Source organism: Ips typographus, linkage group LG2, assembly GCF_016097725.1.
Source record: "Ips typographus isolate SLU linkage group LG2, UJ_Ityp_2.0, whole genome shotgun sequence".
NCBI lineage: Eukaryota > Metazoa > Arthropoda > Insecta > Coleoptera > Curculionidae > Ips > Ips typographus.
Genome location: NC_138423.1, coordinates 24,915,853 through 24,931,592, shown reverse-complemented (window position 1 = coordinate 24,931,592; position 15,740 = coordinate 24,915,853). Strand labels below are relative to the sequence as shown.

Below are 15,740 nucleotides of genomic sequence, written 5' to 3'. Positions count from 1 at the left end.
TCTTAAAGTCCGAATTGACATATTTCAAAACATAAACATAACGACATAACCACACAATTTCCTTTCTGTTTTTGTTTTTATTCTGAAAAAATTGATTCTAATTTTTAATTTAATTAGGATTGCAGTAGTTAATAGTTTCACGATGAGTCCAAAAGTAGCTGCAGGTTTTGTGGTGTTTCGTGCAATTTCTAATCAAATTGAGTACTTACTTTTACAAACTTCTTATGGTATTCATCACTGGACACCTCCAAAAGGTACTTTTTAACTTTTCTACCTCAATTTTACACCATTTAGTAATTTTCGTACAAAGGTCACGTCGATCCTGGCGAATCTGACTTGGTAACAGCTTATCGGGAAACTGAGGAAGAGTCAGGTCTGATAAAATCTGATCTAAAGTTATTTGAAGACAGTAAAAAGACTCTAAAATATAAAGTAAAGGGGAAGCCTAAAGTGGTGCATTACTGGTTGGCTGAATTGGTAAATCCTAATGCTCAAGTTAAACTGTCAGATGAACATCAAGATTATAAGTGGCTGCCACTTAAGGAAGCATGTGAAATTGTTGGATATGAAGACATGCAAACTACACTGGAAGAGTTTGACAACTTTTTAAAAAATAACTACAAAATATAAGAACTATGATGTAATTAACATGTTGCTTTTACTATATAATTATTTTTTTTAAAGAAAAATTAACTTTGGAAGTGCATATTCACTTATTGAGTATGTAAGTCTCTTGGGTCTGGATCCTGTGGAATTGCCGGTAGTTTTCCAAGTTGTGACTCAATGGATGTCTACAATTAAAACATATCCTAAGTATCAGTATCATATACAAAACAGAACAGTGAAACAATAAAAAATACCTCATAAGAGTCAGCTTGGATCAAGTCATTCAGCTCCTTCTCCAATTCTTCTTCATCTAGTCTCATGATAAACGATTTTCGAATAGCACTAGTAATTTCACTTTCAATTTCTTGTTGATCCTTACTTTTGTCCATTAAGGTAATAATCTTGTTGATTTTTCTGTGGATCCAAGCATACATAAAACCCAGTTAAAGCATTAAAATGGTACATACAGTTTTTTTTTGGGTTTCTTCAAAATTTTGCTGGCAGATTTAACAGAATCTAGGATCGCTTTATTAATTTCTGCATTTTCAATGGCCTCTCTCTGCTGTTCTAATGTTGTTAAAGTGTGGTCCAGTAGTTGTAATTTTGTTTCAAGATAGGACTTTTTCTGTAGTGCTCGCATCGCCACTGTGTTACATTAATAATGTTAATTTTTTGAAAAATGTCTAATAGTACTAAATGGAAATTACCCCGTTTTTTTGTGACACTATTAGCTTTGGCAGTTTTAACACACTCTTCAATTTGCTTTTCAATATTTTCTGCTTGTCCCTCCAAGCGTTTTTCTAGCTCCAGGAAGTGTTGAGAACTGCACTCACCTGGAGTTTGTTTGGTCTTTTTTTTTTTCTGAAGAGGGACAACCAGCAGGCCATTTTCTTTCTTGCAACTGCATTTATAATAAATAGTTAAGTTTGATTAAATTGGAATTAATACATTTTTATTATGGATGGTAACAAAGATGTGTGCAATTATTAATAGTTTATTTAAAGTGTTAAACTGTGAATTCTAATGAAAATTCTACCAATATACAGATAAAACTGGTTTTTAATCATTGATATACAGATTACTCCTCACCTTTTAGTATGATTTTAAAATGGTGCTTTTACAAAACTATTCGCGTTTTCTTCACTACTGAAGTGAAAAATGATTCTGATATCGATATTCTCGCATTATTGATAGCCGTTATGTTTGCAGATTCAGCTTGTTTTTAATCTGATATGCATAGGCATAAATGGTATTTCACACTGCTTATTCAAGCTTAATATTTTAGACTTTTTTTCTGGTACTATTACTTTATTCTGCTTAGTTAATATGGTTATTAATCAATATTCAGCAGTCCAGGAATAGAGAGGAAAAATGTAATTTTGATAATTAACCATGTCCTTCATATGTGTCCTTTAAAGCTTATTTGAATTAGGACACTAAAAATCTATAATGCGAAAAGATTTGCATAAAAACTATGATTGAAGCCAAAATTTAAATTTTTTGGTGTTCAAAAAGTAGGTTATCTCTGTCGCCAGTTTTAAAATGTATAGTGGATTTAGGATCGTTAAAATGTCTTAGTAAAGTTTCGTACTTTGCGCTTATATGCACAAATGAATCGTAAAAAAGAATCCCTAACTTCTGGCTTATTGATATTATTAGGTAAGTTCTTTATATTAAATATTAACAGTGTGAGAGTCAAAACTCCCAGATAAGTTTACAACTCTCAGAGGCGTTTTTTTAGCATTTATACTATCCAATGTTTTATCTGATGAGCACTCCAATGAAAAACTTACTGATTTGTCTTTGAAAGTTGCTGATATACTAGTAAATGTGGAAGAAAGTAATGTTTCTTTCATTGGATCCTTTGAGATATCCAACGGCACCAGGTTTAATGACACTGAATTAATCAAGGATATACAATTTCACTATTATTCAAGGTGGTTTATTGAAACTGCTTTCAGTAGACAGTTTATTTCAGTTTAGATTTCTTTCAGACATTTTCCTAGTGGTGTTCCTATTAAGTTAAGAACGGACCTAAATGTGTACATGAATCCTGCAAAACCTACTAAAATCATTACCCACGGTTGGATAGCGGATGGACGTAAACCCAGTTGCATGTTTATAAAAGATGGATTTCTTTATAAGTATACTCCTTTTAAGATTATTGTTTTGTCTCATTTAATGGCCGTGCTATCAATATTATTGTAGGTATGACGCAAACGTCCTAATCATGGATTGGGGTGTTATTTCAAGCAATCCAATTTATTATATTCCAATGATGGCAACGTCAAAAGTGGGGAAGCACTACGGTGTCTATCTGAACTATCTTGTGGAAAATGTAGGATTGAATCCTGAAAATATTCATTTAGTGGGGCACAGTCTAGGAGCTCACGTATCTGGATTTGCCGCTAGGGAATTGAGACAGGGAACAATTGGCAGAATCACGGGTACCTACAATACATTTATGTACCACAAAATTTATTGGCTTATAATCAACATTTGTAGGTCTCGATCCGGCATTACCAGGATTTGGGAGAGGAATGGTTTCATCAGGAACTCTGAAACCTAGTGACGCGCTTTTTGTCGACGTAATTCATACTTGCGCTGGTTATTTGGGATTCAAAATGCCACTGGGTCATGCGGATTTCTATCCTGATGGTGGCAAACCACCCCAACCAGGCTGCAAAATATTGCAGGTGAGTTTGTGAAGATAGTACTTTCTCAAACATTCAAAATAGCTAAGGAATTAATTAAAAACTGTTTACTAGATTTACTAATGGTCACATCCATACAGTTTGTAGAATTTTGCAGTCATTTAAGGTCCTGGAAGATATTTGTCAGCTCTTTAATCAGTAATCGACCTTTAATCGCTACGCAATGCAAAACTTTCGAGGATTTATGGAAAAACTCGAAATGTGACGGAAACCATACCATTATGGGAGACGACATGTCTACAGACGTTAGAGGAATATTTTACAGCCATATTCCAGAAGACATTTTAGTTTCAATTTCATCAATTCACATTTTTAAGGATGATGGAAAATAAAACAGACTTTATTCTTATGTAGTATAAATATATTTAATTTTACCAAACACATTAACCTAATTTAGTGTAGTTACAGAACTATGGAAAAATCATAAAAAGTTACAACTCATTCTTAGTTTTATTTATATAATAATAATCTAATACCTATATATACAGATACATTTAAAAATTTAATTTGTTATTAAAGATCTTCAGAAACTAATCCAGGAAAAGTAAATGTGTTTGTTTGTTGTTACAGCGTAATAATGCTACACCATAGTTTCTATACATCCCAGATTTATATGTCGTTTTTTTTTGCAGTGTAAAGTCCCTCTTTAAAAGATTTACCAATGTATTTAAATAAGCTTAGATTAAAACGCTTTATAAACAACTATTTCTTCAAAATCATTAAGGCTGTGAATTTTTCTACCCTTTCCTTTCTTACAAGGCCCAATTTTCAAGTTCTTTCAAGTCGTCGTGATCTTCCACTTTCTCTGTAAAAGTAATCATTGTCTGGTGATTATAAAAATTGAATAATTGGTCTTACTGGCTGGCTTTTTGACTTTTTCTTTCTCCTCTTCCTCCACATGCGGAAGATCGGGTAATTTGGTAGGACCGGGTACGTCGATAAGTCCCTAAAATTCATCAATGTACCGCCTAACCAACCTAACTTTGAAAGTATCACCTTTTCGAGTTCCTCTTCTTCCAGCAGCTCCAACTCTTTGTTTAACTCATCTTCATCAATATCCTCTCCAAATCCTACAGGGTTGCTAATAGCATTCGAAATTTCATTCGCAATGTCATGTTGCTCAGCAATATCATCCATAATATCGTGAACATTATCGATGTCACTGTAAAAGTACTATTCAGTGAGTATAAACTGTAAAACTTGTTTTTGCAAGACATACAGATTCTTATGGGCATTTTTAAGAGCCGCCGCAGCGTCTTTCATTGATATCAGCACTGCAGCATTAGTGTTGGCTCCTTCAAGGGCATCTTTTTGTAGTTCTAAGGTTGTTAAGGTGCCATCTACTTGTTGTAGGGTCTTTTCAAGTCGCTTCTTCTTTTTGAGAGCTTGCAAGGCCACTAAATTCATTCAAATATTTATAAACATCTTGTGTATTTTGTTGATGCTGCATTTGGGTAAATCTCAGCACAGTAGGGATTGGTCAAAAAAGCAGAAAACTGAAACTAGAGACAGGACTGAGATTTACACAAATACTGCACATGTAGGTAATATGCCTTGTTCTAAAATTCACAATTTAGCAAAATGGTGACCACACAGTCACAAATTTATTATTTTAAGAGTCTTTCATTCTTTGTTATTATTAATAATTGAAAATTAGGAAAAAATTATTGACCCTATATAACTATAATTATTACCAGGTACTTAAAGTATTTTTATCATTTTTTGATATAATTTTTTAACCATTTTTGTAACTTTTCCAGGTAGATAGTGTGTTGTTGAATGGTTGTTTTAGGAGATGAGATAACCTAAATTCCACCTTCAACTCTAAATAATAGCATTGCAAATTACCACTGATTGTTTTTTGATATAAAAGTATTAATCTAATTTTTGATTGTTACCATTTTCTAAGGTTATGAGTAATAATGTAAGGTATTTATGGTGGTTGGTTATCTTGTCTTAAAATGTGTGCATAGATTTTTTTTTTAAAGTTCTTGATAGTAAAAGTGAAAACTGTGGGTTTGACCCTTCAAAATAAGTTGGCATTAACTATTATAGTCAATAATAGCATATGAAAGTTTGAGTGGAATAAGAGCAACCTCCTTTGATAAGAACTTCTTTAAACTTCAATTGCTAAGCATTTTTGAGTACAAAACAGACATATTAAGCTGTTCTAAGTATTGCAATTTGCAAACTTTGTTAGATTGCCTTATATGGCAATAAAATTAATAACCATCTACAGGACCTACTTAGCAAGGTCTTTCCTACTAGCAAAACTATTCATTTGAATGTTCTTCTGTGACCAACAAATATCCAATCAAATTTTGGTATTACATTTTACAATAATTAATCACAGTTTGTACAATTATACCACCCAAATGACTATGTATAACTATTATAATAATGATCATCACATTCTTGCACATTTTGTCTTATTTGCTGGATATGGATATGGAATATGGTTTACTCACGTCGTTTATTCTTGGAGGCATTTTTCCTTGCTACAAGAATACAATCATCAATTTGCTTTTCCAAATATTCCTGTTTTTTGGTAAGGAGGTCTTGGGTTTCTCTCAACTTTTGGATGGCGTCGCTGGTCGATGGGGCCTCCTCTTTTTTACCCCCAAACAATTTACCAAAAAACGACATGTTTAAAGGTCCTAAATCAGTTAATTAACAACCACCCAAGTAATAATTGTTTTAGAAAATAGCCTATGACTCACGGATTCTTGAAATCTTGAAAACAACGTAATTTTTTTTGTGGTTCTCTCAATGACTTCTGACAAATTGATTTAATTTTAATAACAATTGACATTTGACAGTAACGGATTTCAAAAATGTCAACCTGCAAACAATGATCAGCGGCTAATAAAAATAAAAATAAATCCACGGGTTTTCACTTTAAAACTTTAAATAATAAATGACAATTTAGTATAGGCTATAATAACTCCATATCCATATAAATTGTGGCTGTTAACAGTCCATAAATCCGCCACAGCACTGTTTGAAATTTGAATGTATTGTGGGTTGCAACAACATTTTCGTCCAACGTTGCCACATGACTAAATTGATCACACTTTCAAAAGATTTTATTATATAAACAACCTCTCTGTAAAAACTGTGAGTAAAGAAAATCCAGCTTAGTTTATTTATTATCCATTTAACTTCCGCGGACCGTTAACAATACGTAAACTGTTTGACTTACAGACACTCAAATCCACTACTTTGCACTCTTCCAATTTCAATCAATTTCAAATTGATAAGTGCATCTTATCAATTTATTTGTTTATATTTTGTAGTGTTTTTTAAATGTGTTGCACGCGGATTTTGCACTCGGCAAATAGAGAGACGGCTTTTCTAGCTGGATAAATCAGTTCAACATTAAAAATTGAAGAATATGCTGGAAATTTACGAAATGCAGCAGGGAGCACAATTTGGAGGTTAGGATTATTATGTCACTATTAATTTGTCAAAAAATCAGCTGATCATTGTTTGGTGTTTTCCGTTTTTATTTTTTTTTACAAATGTAATTTGCCTGATTTCCATGTAATCTGGCTTGTACTTGCACTTTTATCAGTATTGAATTGAAATTAATATGTTTTTGTCATTTTTCCGGAAAACGTTAGGCAACAACAAAGAGAGCAAAGATGTGGAGGAACAGAAACAAATCAAGGCTGAAGAAATTAAGGACATGATTTACGGTAACATTACTTTATTTCTATTATGAAAGCCTGTGTTTGTGCATTCAAAAGCAATTTAGTACTTAAATTATCAATTGAGTCAAAGTTTAAACTCAGCCCTTAATGGTGTTGTTTAGAAGGTTAATGTGTGTGGCATTTTAAGATAATGTGGTTTAACTATTTATTTTTAGGTCTGGAATGTTTGTATTGAACTAGAGTAGTTTAATTCCCATAAATTGGAGGGCTTTGTTGCCAGCTTCTTTATGGTTATTTGTTTTGCAGATTTGCTTAGAACTATTAAAGATCCAGAGAAACCAAACACACTGGAAGAGTTGAATGTGGTCTATGAAGAAGGCATTTTTGTGAGCTTTAAAGCTACTGAAATCAAGAAAGTTTGACTAAACTAACATATTTCAGATAAAATCACCAACAAGTTCCAATGTAAATGTAGTTAGAGTGGAATTCAACCCAACTGTGCCTCATTGTTCATTAGCTACCCTAATAGGACTGTGCATAAGGATAAAGCTACAAAGAGAAATGCCCTTTCCTATTAAATTGGACATATTTATTAAGAGTGGTGCACATACAACTGAACATGAAAGTAAGTGCTGTTAATATCAAAGTTAATTGAACAAAAATATTTAAGTTTTCTAGTAAATAAGCAAATAAATGACAAGGAAAGGATAGCAGCAGCAATGGAAAATCCAAATTTAAGGGAAATAGTGGAAACATGTATTAAGGAAGAAGACTGATGTGTGTCAATATGTCAAATTTAAGTTTAAAATGTCAGGGTTATTATAGACATGTAAATGTAGGGTTGAATGCAAAGGGCGACTGGAATCATTATTATTGTGTACATATTTATTGTTGTTGGGTGATTTTGCTTTATTGTTAAGTTATAGTTTTTATGGACAAATAATAAAGTATAAAACAGTATTGCAACATGATTTGAATGATCCAATTGGAAGGTGTAAAAACTTTCAAGAGAGTAAATGAAATATCTTGATATATGGTGAACATAAATTGTATAGGACAGAAAATCATGGAAAGAACTGATTATCAGCTGCTGTATTTTAATTTTTCTCTTATTCGTCTTTAAAAGTTGGGAAACTAGTCTTGTGCTAGAGTGTTAATAGCAGGTAAATAAAACACTGATTAAGTCTTCTTAATAATCATATTATGTAATATTTTTATATACAACAAATTGTATGTACACTGAGGTTATTCCATTACCTTATTCGACAAGAATAAAATTTCATTGTGACCTTATTATAAATATGTCAATTTCTATATCAATACTAAATATTTTATACATAATATACAGATTTTTTATTCTCAAAGGTTTTTGCGTTCAATTTATATACATTTAAGTCCACGTTTTGTATGTACAAAATACAAATTTAAACAACATATTTTGTAGTGAGGTTACGTTGAAAGACCTTATTTTATGACGACATTATCGTAATTATCAAATCATATATTGGCCGGTACTAAACAAATTAGTTATCATAACGAAGCTTTAAGCTAGTTAATTTAATAAATATTGTTAATAAAATCAACATTTTTTAACACAACGTTTATCTACAAACACTGAAAAAATACATTCGTCGATACAATGCCAGAACCTGACTATATGCGATACATACAAATCTTAACAAAATGTCAATCGTTCAAGTGATGTTTTTGCTTGAATAATTCCAGAAAAAGTTTTCAGCGTGTCAGTCACACATCTGATTCAAAATTGCACATGTTTGTTTTTTTCCTTAACAAACAAGAATATTTATAAAAAAATTGTAAAAAAGTACTCTTTGATACTTAAAGTACTACACTGGCAACAGAAAAAAATACTATAACTAGTCAATGATCACAAATTTCACCTATATTGTATAGATTGAACCCATCGATTAATCTACATGTTAATGCCGAAATTGAGTCCCATCAAATTACTCCAGCAAGCCCTCAAAAGGGCGGCCTGAGACTCCACTCCCCACAACTCTTTCTCGACGTTGGTGGCTACCCTAGAGGACTTTTTCGATTGTGAACGTCCAGAAGTAGTGGGAAACGAGGACTTTGATCCTGAAGGCAATTCTTCTAACAGCTCAGAATAGGACTCGCCCTTGACCACGGACAAGTCCTCAGCGACCAAAGTTGACGGGTCTCGATCAAAGGGTGTTCGCTAACCGCCCTGTTAGGGACTCGCCGGCAAACTGTCGTCACTTTCCAAATAGGTGACGTAACCGTCTGTACTGTCAGGGTGCGTCATTGAGTCCGGAGGTGGTGGAGGACCTCCAGCACCCAGCATGGCACCTGGATGGGGTCCTCCCGCACCTCCTGGTGGGGGCCCACTCATCGCAGGAGGAGGAAGATCATATCCATGCATCTGAAATTAACCCAAAAATTGTTTGTTAGATAGAGCATCATATAGAATTAAGTAGAGATTTGGTGGTGAATATTAAAATCTCAAAATTTCCATTGAATTACTACTTAGATTAAACTTCTACTATTTTGACCATTTACTTTATAAGGAAAAATCACTCACTTGATTAACGAGCTGCTGGAAAGCTGGCTGATGAGGTTGATCCAGGTCAGAGTGCATGGCAAAGTCGTGCAACGCCTTCCAAGGCGGTTGGTAGGCTTGGACTTCCAAGGGGTGGACTCCTAAAGGAGAATCGTGTCGAACTGGTGAGGAGGCCACCATCGGAATACCCTGCATGGCGCCGTACCCCAGTTTACGTCCGTCCTGTGGAAAAAACTATGCTAGGTCAGATAGTGTCAGACAAATTTACTCAAATGACATAAATATTGATTGAAAATTAAGGAAGGGAATAGACGCGAGATCTTGGAATCTACATATCTGTGTGGTATGTATGTTATTTTTAATAGAATTTATTTTATTTAATAGCCAATTCCACATGTGCAGTATTTGCTTGAGTCCGAGGACTTTTTGTAGTTTGTGATTGGTCAAAAAAGCAGCAAGCTGAAAGCTGCTTTTTTAACCAATCATAAACTACTTACTGTGCAGAGATTTACGCAAATGCTACACATGTAGATTTATTATTACCATAACGCTTTCTAACGGCATCTGAAGATCTGCTATGAAAGTTACCAGATGACTGTAGAATCATTTTCAAAACGCCAAAAGCCTCTAAACACTTCGAAACCCATCAATGAATCTTTTACTGTTACCAGTTGCTTTTAGAATAATTATGACAATGCCCTAAGCCCCAATACTTTTGAAACCATCCAAGACTGTCAATCTGTCAAAGATGTGACGTAACTTGACGGATGGTCACAAGATATCAAATCGATTTTTTGGTGAGTGGTCATGTGTCAACTGGTAAATGACGTCATGCCATTTAAACGGATCTTGTAGCCATCTTTTTTTCTTTAGGGTTTTATTACAAAACTGGTTGCCTTTCTGTATAATTTACAGATTAGACCGTATAGTAATGCTTGCATACCTTACAGCACATGAATTAATACATTCAATAAAATGTAAATGTTTATGTTTGAATAAATGGCAAAACATGGAAATAAAACATAAATAACACAGTTAAATGCATGTTAATCTGTATAAAAGTATGTCATAAAATGGGAAAAAAACCAGTTTAGTTGTGTTGAGGTATATTTGCGATATTATAACAGAGGACTGAAGGTCACCGCGTCAGACACCCATTTACAATCGGCTCCAGACAAAAAACAACGACGAAACAGAGAAGCTTCATATCCTTCAAATCGATTTTAATAACAAGCCCAGGCCGAACGACTAACCAACCGAAACCGAGCCTGAAAACAAAAAAAAAAAACTACCGGCGAACAACGACAAGAAAAAAAAAAAGTACGAAACAAAGAGTTGTCAGACACAGTTGTTAACAACATCTCGACGTGCCGGATCCGGCTACCTACATCGACAAACAATCGAATCGATGCGACCAATCACGGTTCGAATACGCTGTCACGGCGAACAATCGATGATGTCAACGACACAGCTGATTGGCCGATCGATGGTTTGAGGTGGGGCCACGTGACAGCACGCCCCTCGAGATTTATAGCCCGTAGGGGGAGAGATGAGAGCGGTGCGTGTATAAATGCCTGCCCCACTGTCTTTAGTGTCTTTTTGATTACCCAGCTTTTAGATTCATTTTGTTGGTTACTCATTTTTTTTTATAAATGACTTTTTGGTCTAGTTTACTGTTTGATTGTTTTGTACAATCGTCGTGACGTAACAGCATTATCCCACATTTAATGTAAACTGCGAACAACGCTTATGTCATGATGTATAGATTCATACATTGTATAAAAACGGCTTAATATGTCGAACACCATCACAAATTTAGTGTATACCGTGGTGTCTATTTATGTCCAATTCATTCATCATTAAGATTAGCCCGATTGAGTAATGTATGGTTTCAACAAGATGGTGCCCCTCAGCATAGTAAAGGTAAACAACTATTTAAATAATGACGCCCCTCTCAATCCTCTCATCCTACACCACTTAAATTTCCCTACATCCTAGCCTACAAATCAAAGCTTAATAGACCGATTTGGAAGCAAAAATCAAGTTCAAAAAATCTCATCACATTTCTTCCAAATAGGTACTATACATTCACACAGGAATGAAAGTTTACAAATTATACTTAGCAATTCAACAAAACATTAGGTGTCAATGAATTAGACGAAGCTGGAGAGAAACTTTGTGACATAATTTGATAAAGTGGTCATGTAATCAGACTGACACATGTCATTTTAAAGTATTTCTCCATGAAGGTAAGTTGAGATAGGTGAAAGCCTTGATTCAAAATACGCTGTACAATGTTGTCAAAATCACAGTAATGGCATTTGTTAATTACTTTCTGGTACTTCATCGAAATTTAGCAGAGTTTGGAGCATTTTCTAAGCCTAGAAGACGTGTTAATAGAGTAAATATTAATGAAGCGGACATTTTACGATGCGATGAGTAAATTGTTAACAAGACAGGTTGTTGTCTTTCTGGATACCGCTGTAGCTATGTTTCTGAAGTAATTTGTACATTTCTATGCGATGGGTAATACATTTCTAGCATATCTCGTTTTTCCTCACTTGAAAAGGGCATTTTAATAATAATATTACACGGAATTAGTAAATTGACATCCAGTCGGAGTGTCAATAATTTGTTCCTCCAAACTGCAAGTCCGAATCTTAACATGTGATAGATACATCATTTTGACCATCAGAAAAAAAAGCTGAATTTAAAAATGCAAAAATCAAAGATGGCGCCCATATGAAAAAACAAAGCTGATGATGGTTTCGGAAAATCGGATTCCAAATTTGACTCCGCCATCTTGTAGAGGAGAAAAATTGACTGTGGCGATGTGTCAGTCATTTTCATTTGTCTCATCAAAAATGAATCCAGAAAAAATTAAAAACGTTTTTCCAAAATTTCGATTTTGTCCAGATAATTCCGGAAGTAGTAGGAATTTTGTAATTTTTAAAACGACATCTTACAAAGCTCGAAAATGTGCATCTTTGCCCTAATTTAACTGACTTTGTATCTCTTCAAATAACCGAGATTACCATGGTTGAGTTCGTATAAGACATCCGGCCTATAACATATTATTTCGTCTCATTCAGATCGCATAAACAGAAAAGAGATAAAGCACATGAAAACATTTTTCATATTTTTACGTCATTCGAGGCAAATATGTAGGGATGGGGTCACTTGGTGCATGTGTACCAGGTGCATTAATATGTCAATTGTCAAATGAGAAGGTTTTTAAATATCACTTGAAGACAGGGCCTATCATTTTAACTATTTTTTAACATCCGTAGTTTTATTTTGATTGCATTTGAACTTAGAATCACGTGTTTTATTTAATTTGAATTTTTTAACAGTAGTTTAGCAATAAAAAATTAATTCGACTAAAAAATGCATTTAACAAATCAAAATGTCCTCCATTTGTGTTAAAAGCTTTTTTTATTTAAATCAAACTTGTATTGCTACAATCTCATCAAATTGACTATTGTTTTATGCTGAAGAAAAAAGTTACTATTTTAGTTTTTAGACCGTGCATACGTGACGCGAATTTGTCAAGAATTTGTAAGATTTACATTTTTACACACCCTACAAAATTTCCTTTAGTAGTCGAATTTTGAAGCATGATTGTTTTATTATATTATTTTTTAATCCAGATAAACTTATGCTGTTCTTTTAAGACATTAGGTATCTTCGACATCATCCACTTTAAGGGTGAATTCTTTAAAGTGTAGTCATCTTATAACTTTTTAACCTTTGGAACTTTATAGAACCTTTTGGTTATATTTTGTCTTGTAGAATACTTGCTGGTTTGACAATTTTGGGACATTATTAAATACTATGACTTTTTACTGGTATTTCCATTGGGAGTGTCTAAATTTTAGTTAAATGTAATGAAAAACAGCAACAAAACTTAAAAATGCACTGAAACTGTAACTACTGATCCGTAATACGATATTATCGCAACATCAATCAGAATAAAAGTTTCCTCGATTTTTACTGGTAAAAATTCTCTAAATAAATCACCTAGACATTTGGGGGATGGTAGAGAAAGGGCGACCAAAAAAAAAACCGCCTAGCATAGAATAAAAAAAGCGAGATAGCACCGTCGAAGTGCGTTGGGGATTGGGGGAGACACAGGCTGGCGCGCGCGGCATTGGGGAATACACAATCGATAAGCGACGCGATTATGATGAATAAAAGGGGGAAAACCAGAACGTGGGAGAGACGGGGGGGAAGGTTGGGAAACGGGCACAAATGCACCTTCGGAGGGGCCTTTTCCGGTGGGGAAAAAGGAAACTGCGGGCAAGGTAAAGGGGCTCTCATGTAGCACACCCTGATCGATAAACGATGGCAAAAAAAATTCGAGCTATACACCAACCTTTTCCTGCTGCATCTGTTGTTTCATGAGGATCGTTTTCTTTTTGTCTTTGCAACGTTTGTTCTGGAACCACACCCGGATCACTCTCGGACTCAGTCCGGTCATTTCAACGAGTTGTTCCTTCATTAAAGCGTCGGGTCTCGGATTGGCAGCGTAACATGTCCGCAGGGTGTGCAATTGTTTTTCGTTTAGGACAGTTCGTACTCGAGTAGGTTTACCGTCTCCTCCTCCTCCCGCCACTCCAGCGTTGCCTTTACTTCGCAATCCACCACCTTTGTGCGATCCACTCTCAGATCCTGAATCTGGAAATAAAAATTCTGTCAGTTGTTTGATGATAATTGATAATAAGTAGATAAAGATTGTCTATACAGGGTGGTCCAGTTTTAAGTGTCAATAATTCACCATTTGATAGCCAATCAAAAAATAAATTGACTTGCATTATTTCATTTTTCTGAAAAACGTTTCCTAAGGAAGATACAGTCTTCCAAATTTCATTTTAAAAAATCGTTTTATAGTTTAAAACTGAATATCCAAGACTTGTGAAAGTCCAAATTTGTACTGAATAGTCTAAAAACTTTTTTACTACAAGGAATGGTCTTATGATTCGCTTTCTCAGACTGCGATCCTGATTCAGTGTCTAAAACTGGCATTCAAGAACTAAAAAAAGTCCGGAAATCAAGACAAAGATTGTATTGTGCATCAAACTCATTTTTTACTACTAAAAATAGTATAAAAGTTGACTTTTAATGCTAGAACGGACCTTACTAGGACTAAAGAGAGTCCAAAAGTATATTTTCAAGACTTTAATTGGTGTACAACTCAATTTTCAATTTTCGGACTATTTTATTTCTAAAAATTAGTTCTCAAGACTATTATTGTAGCATTTGGTACCAAAATTTTTTACTTTTATTACTGAAGAAACTTGACTTTTGGAAATAGTCCTAAACTCGATTTTTCAGTCTTAAAAAGCACTAAAAACAGTCTGAATTTCTTAGAGATGCTACAATTTATTGCACCTATGAGTGTAAAAGTCAATTTAATAGTGAAGAAGCTTGAAATAACATTTTCAAGACTATGGTCAGTGGACACACTGGCCTTTAGGCCTGATAAGTCAAAAACTTTGTAAAGATAGTCTTCAAACTCGATTTGAGGCACTGAAAACAGCCTTAAAACACTAAAAACAGTCTAGTTTATTAAGAAATACCCGAATTTTTATCACTGAGGTGTCTAGAAGTCGATTGAATAGTGACAAAGCTTGGAATGCCACTTTAAATCTATGAAGAATGTAAAAAATGTTTTTTAAGTTTGCTATGTCAATAACTTGGTGAAGATAGTCTTGAAACTCAATTTTCCAAGCTGAAAGCAGTTTTGAAGCACTAAAAATAGTCCAGAATTCGAAGAAAATGAAAAGCAAAGTAAAAAGCACGAAAAGTTCTTTTTCAAGACAATTTTCATGAATCTAATGTCAATGTCCTGCATCTAAGACTATTTTCAAGACAAATATTGAAATTTGTCTTCAAATTATGAAAACTTACTTAAAATGCAAATTTTAAGCTTCTGATGTCACTTTTCATTAGTTCAGTCACGTTTTGGGGTTCAAGTCAATTTTTAAGGTTTAAATGTATGAATTTGTAGTAACAAATTCTTGAAAAAGTAGTTTTTATGTCTACAAGTCAATTTTTAGTATTAAAGTCTCTCGATTTGCATGAAAACTGGTTACAAACACAACTTTTAAGCTTCTGAAATTTTTATCTTTTCTAATTCAATTTTCTTTTAGTTTGTCTGGAAACTATGAAAACTGGCTACAATAATATTTTTTAAACTTCTTAAGTGAATTTTCCGTTTCCAAG

The 15,740-nt window shown here is 33.9% G+C and overlaps 5 protein-coding genes and 1 long non-coding RNA gene across 14 annotated transcripts in view; 3 read left to right on the top strand and 3 right to left on the bottom strand.

Annotated features, from left to right (window-relative positions):
• The first annotated feature begins 38 nt into the window (after positions 1-38).
• Positions 39-648, top strand: Datp (purine phosphoribosyltransferase family protein Apf). The gene is made up of 2 exons (XM_081974548.1): positions 39-254; positions 311-648. Exons 1-2 carry the CDS (start codon positions 143-145, stop codon positions 628-630), a joined length of 432 nt encoding a protein of 143 aa, XP_081830674.1. The 5' UTR covers positions 39-142; the 3' UTR covers positions 631-648.
• Positions 627-1,021, bottom strand: LOC145725696 (uncharacterized). Its single transcript, XR_014177375.1, has 2 exons — positions 861-1,021; positions 627-791 (listed from the first exon to the last, which is right to left on the bottom strand). It is a non-coding gene; the product is annotated as an uncharacterized LOC145725696 (long non-coding RNA).
• Positions 1,022-1,815: 794 nt separating this feature from the next.
• On the top strand, positions 1,816-3,761 carry LOC145725691 (hepatic triacylglycerol lipase-like). Of its 5 annotated transcripts, none has more exons than XM_081974538.1 (6): positions 1,816-2,265; positions 2,348-2,543; positions 2,601-2,750; positions 2,815-3,053; positions 3,112-3,302; positions 3,401-3,761. In XM_081974538.1, the coding sequence occupies exons 1-6, from the start codon at positions 2,217-2,219 to the stop codon at positions 3,650-3,652; spliced, it is 1,077 nt and encodes a 358-aa protein (XP_081830664.1). In that variant the 5' UTR covers positions 1,816-2,216; the 3' UTR covers positions 3,653-3,761. The 5 variants fall into 5 exon arrangements, with proteins under 5 accessions (XP_081830664.1, XP_081830667.1, XP_081830665.1 ...); XM_081974541.1 differs by having other exon boundaries at positions 3,427-3,669; XM_081974539.1 differs by having other exon boundaries at positions 3,418-3,669.
• On the bottom strand, positions 3,660-6,099 carry shrb (charged multivesicular body protein shrub). Its single transcript, XM_081974544.1, has 5 exons — positions 5,789-6,099; positions 4,540-4,717; positions 4,317-4,482; positions 4,179-4,266; positions 3,660-4,125 (listed from the first exon to the last, which is right to left on the bottom strand). Exons 1-5 carry the CDS (start codon positions 5,964-5,966, stop codon positions 4,073-4,075), a joined length of 663 nt encoding a protein of 220 aa, XP_081830670.1. The 5' UTR covers positions 5,967-6,099; the 3' UTR covers positions 3,660-4,072.
• Positions 6,100-6,311: 212 nt separating this feature from the next.
• On the top strand, positions 6,312-7,933 carry galla-1 (cytosolic iron-sulfur assembly component galla-1). 3 transcript variants are annotated; one of them, XM_081974546.1, is made up of 6 exons: positions 6,312-6,437; positions 6,617-6,757; positions 6,944-7,018; positions 7,280-7,359; positions 7,415-7,598; positions 7,652-7,933. In XM_081974546.1, exons 2-6 carry the CDS (start codon positions 6,715-6,717, stop codon positions 7,747-7,749), a joined length of 480 nt encoding a protein of 159 aa, XP_081830672.1. In that variant the 5' UTR covers positions 6,312-6,437; positions 6,617-6,714; the 3' UTR covers positions 7,750-7,933. The 3 variants fall into 3 exon arrangements, with proteins under 3 accessions (XP_081830672.1, XP_081830671.1, XP_081830673.1); XM_081974545.1 differs by having other exon boundaries at positions 6,367-6,504; XM_081974547.1 differs by having other exon boundaries at positions 6,410-6,757; positions 7,660-7,933.
• Positions 7,934-8,157: 224 nt separating this feature from the next.
• The window catches only part of tup (LIM1_Isl and LIM2_Isl domain-containing protein tup), a 41,986-nt gene continuing 34,403 nt past the window's right edge, over positions 8,158-15,740 (bottom strand). For 2 of the 3 annotated variants that reach the window (XM_081974535.1, XM_081974537.1), the window contains exons 4-6: positions 13,891-14,192; positions 9,537-9,749; positions 8,158-9,377 (exon numbers count right to left, since the gene is read on the bottom strand). In XM_081974535.1, coding sequence (XP_081830661.1) covers positions 9,186-9,377; positions 9,537-9,749; positions 13,891-14,192 — 707 coding nt within the window. In that variant the 3' untranslated portion in view covers positions 8,158-9,185. The remainder of the gene's footprint in view (positions 9,378-9,536; positions 9,750-13,890; positions 14,193-15,740) is intronic. The other variant, XM_081974536.1, reaches the window with a different exon arrangement.

Coding starts and splice junctions, on each gene's coding strand:
- Datp (XM_081974548.1), top strand. CDS start 143: ATGAGTCCAAAAGTAGCTGCAGGTTTTGTGGTGTTTCGTGCAATTTCT. Junction 255..310: donor TCACTGGACACCTCCAAAAG/GTACTTTTTAAC, acceptor TTTCGTACAAAG/GTCACGTCGATCCTGGCGAA.
- LOC145725691 (XM_081974538.1), top strand. CDS start 2,217: ATGAATCGTAAAAAAGAATCCCTAACTTCTGGCTTATTGATATTATTA. Junction 2,751..2,814: donor AAAGATGGATTTCTTTATAA/GTATACTCCTTT, acceptor ATATTATTGTAG/GTATGACGCAAACGTCCTAA. Junction 3,054..3,111: donor AACAATTGGCAGAATCACGG/GTACCTACAATA, acceptor CAACATTTGTAG/GTCTCGATCCGGCATTACCA.
- shrb (XM_081974544.1), bottom strand. CDS start 5,966: ATGTCGTTTTTTGGTAAATTGTTTGGGGGTAAAAAAGAGGAGGCCCCA. Junction 4,718..5,788: donor TGCCTCCAAGAATAAACGAC/GTGAGTAAACCA, acceptor GAATGAATTTAG/TGGCCTTGCAAGCTCTCAAA. Junction 4,267..4,316: donor AAGAAGAGGAACTCGAAAAG/GTGATACTTTCA, acceptor GATGAATTTTAG/GGACTTATCGACGTACCCGG.
- galla-1 (XM_081974546.1), top strand. CDS start 6,715: ATGCTGGAAATTTACGAAATGCAGCAGGGAGCACAATTTGGAG. Junction 6,758..6,943: donor GCAGGGAGCACAATTTGGAG/GTTAGGATTATT, acceptor GGAAAACGTTAG/GCAACAACAAAGAGAGCAAA. Junction 7,599..7,651: donor ACATACAACTGAACATGAAA/GTAAGTGCTGTT, acceptor TAAGTTTTCTAG/TAAATAAGCAAATAAATGAC.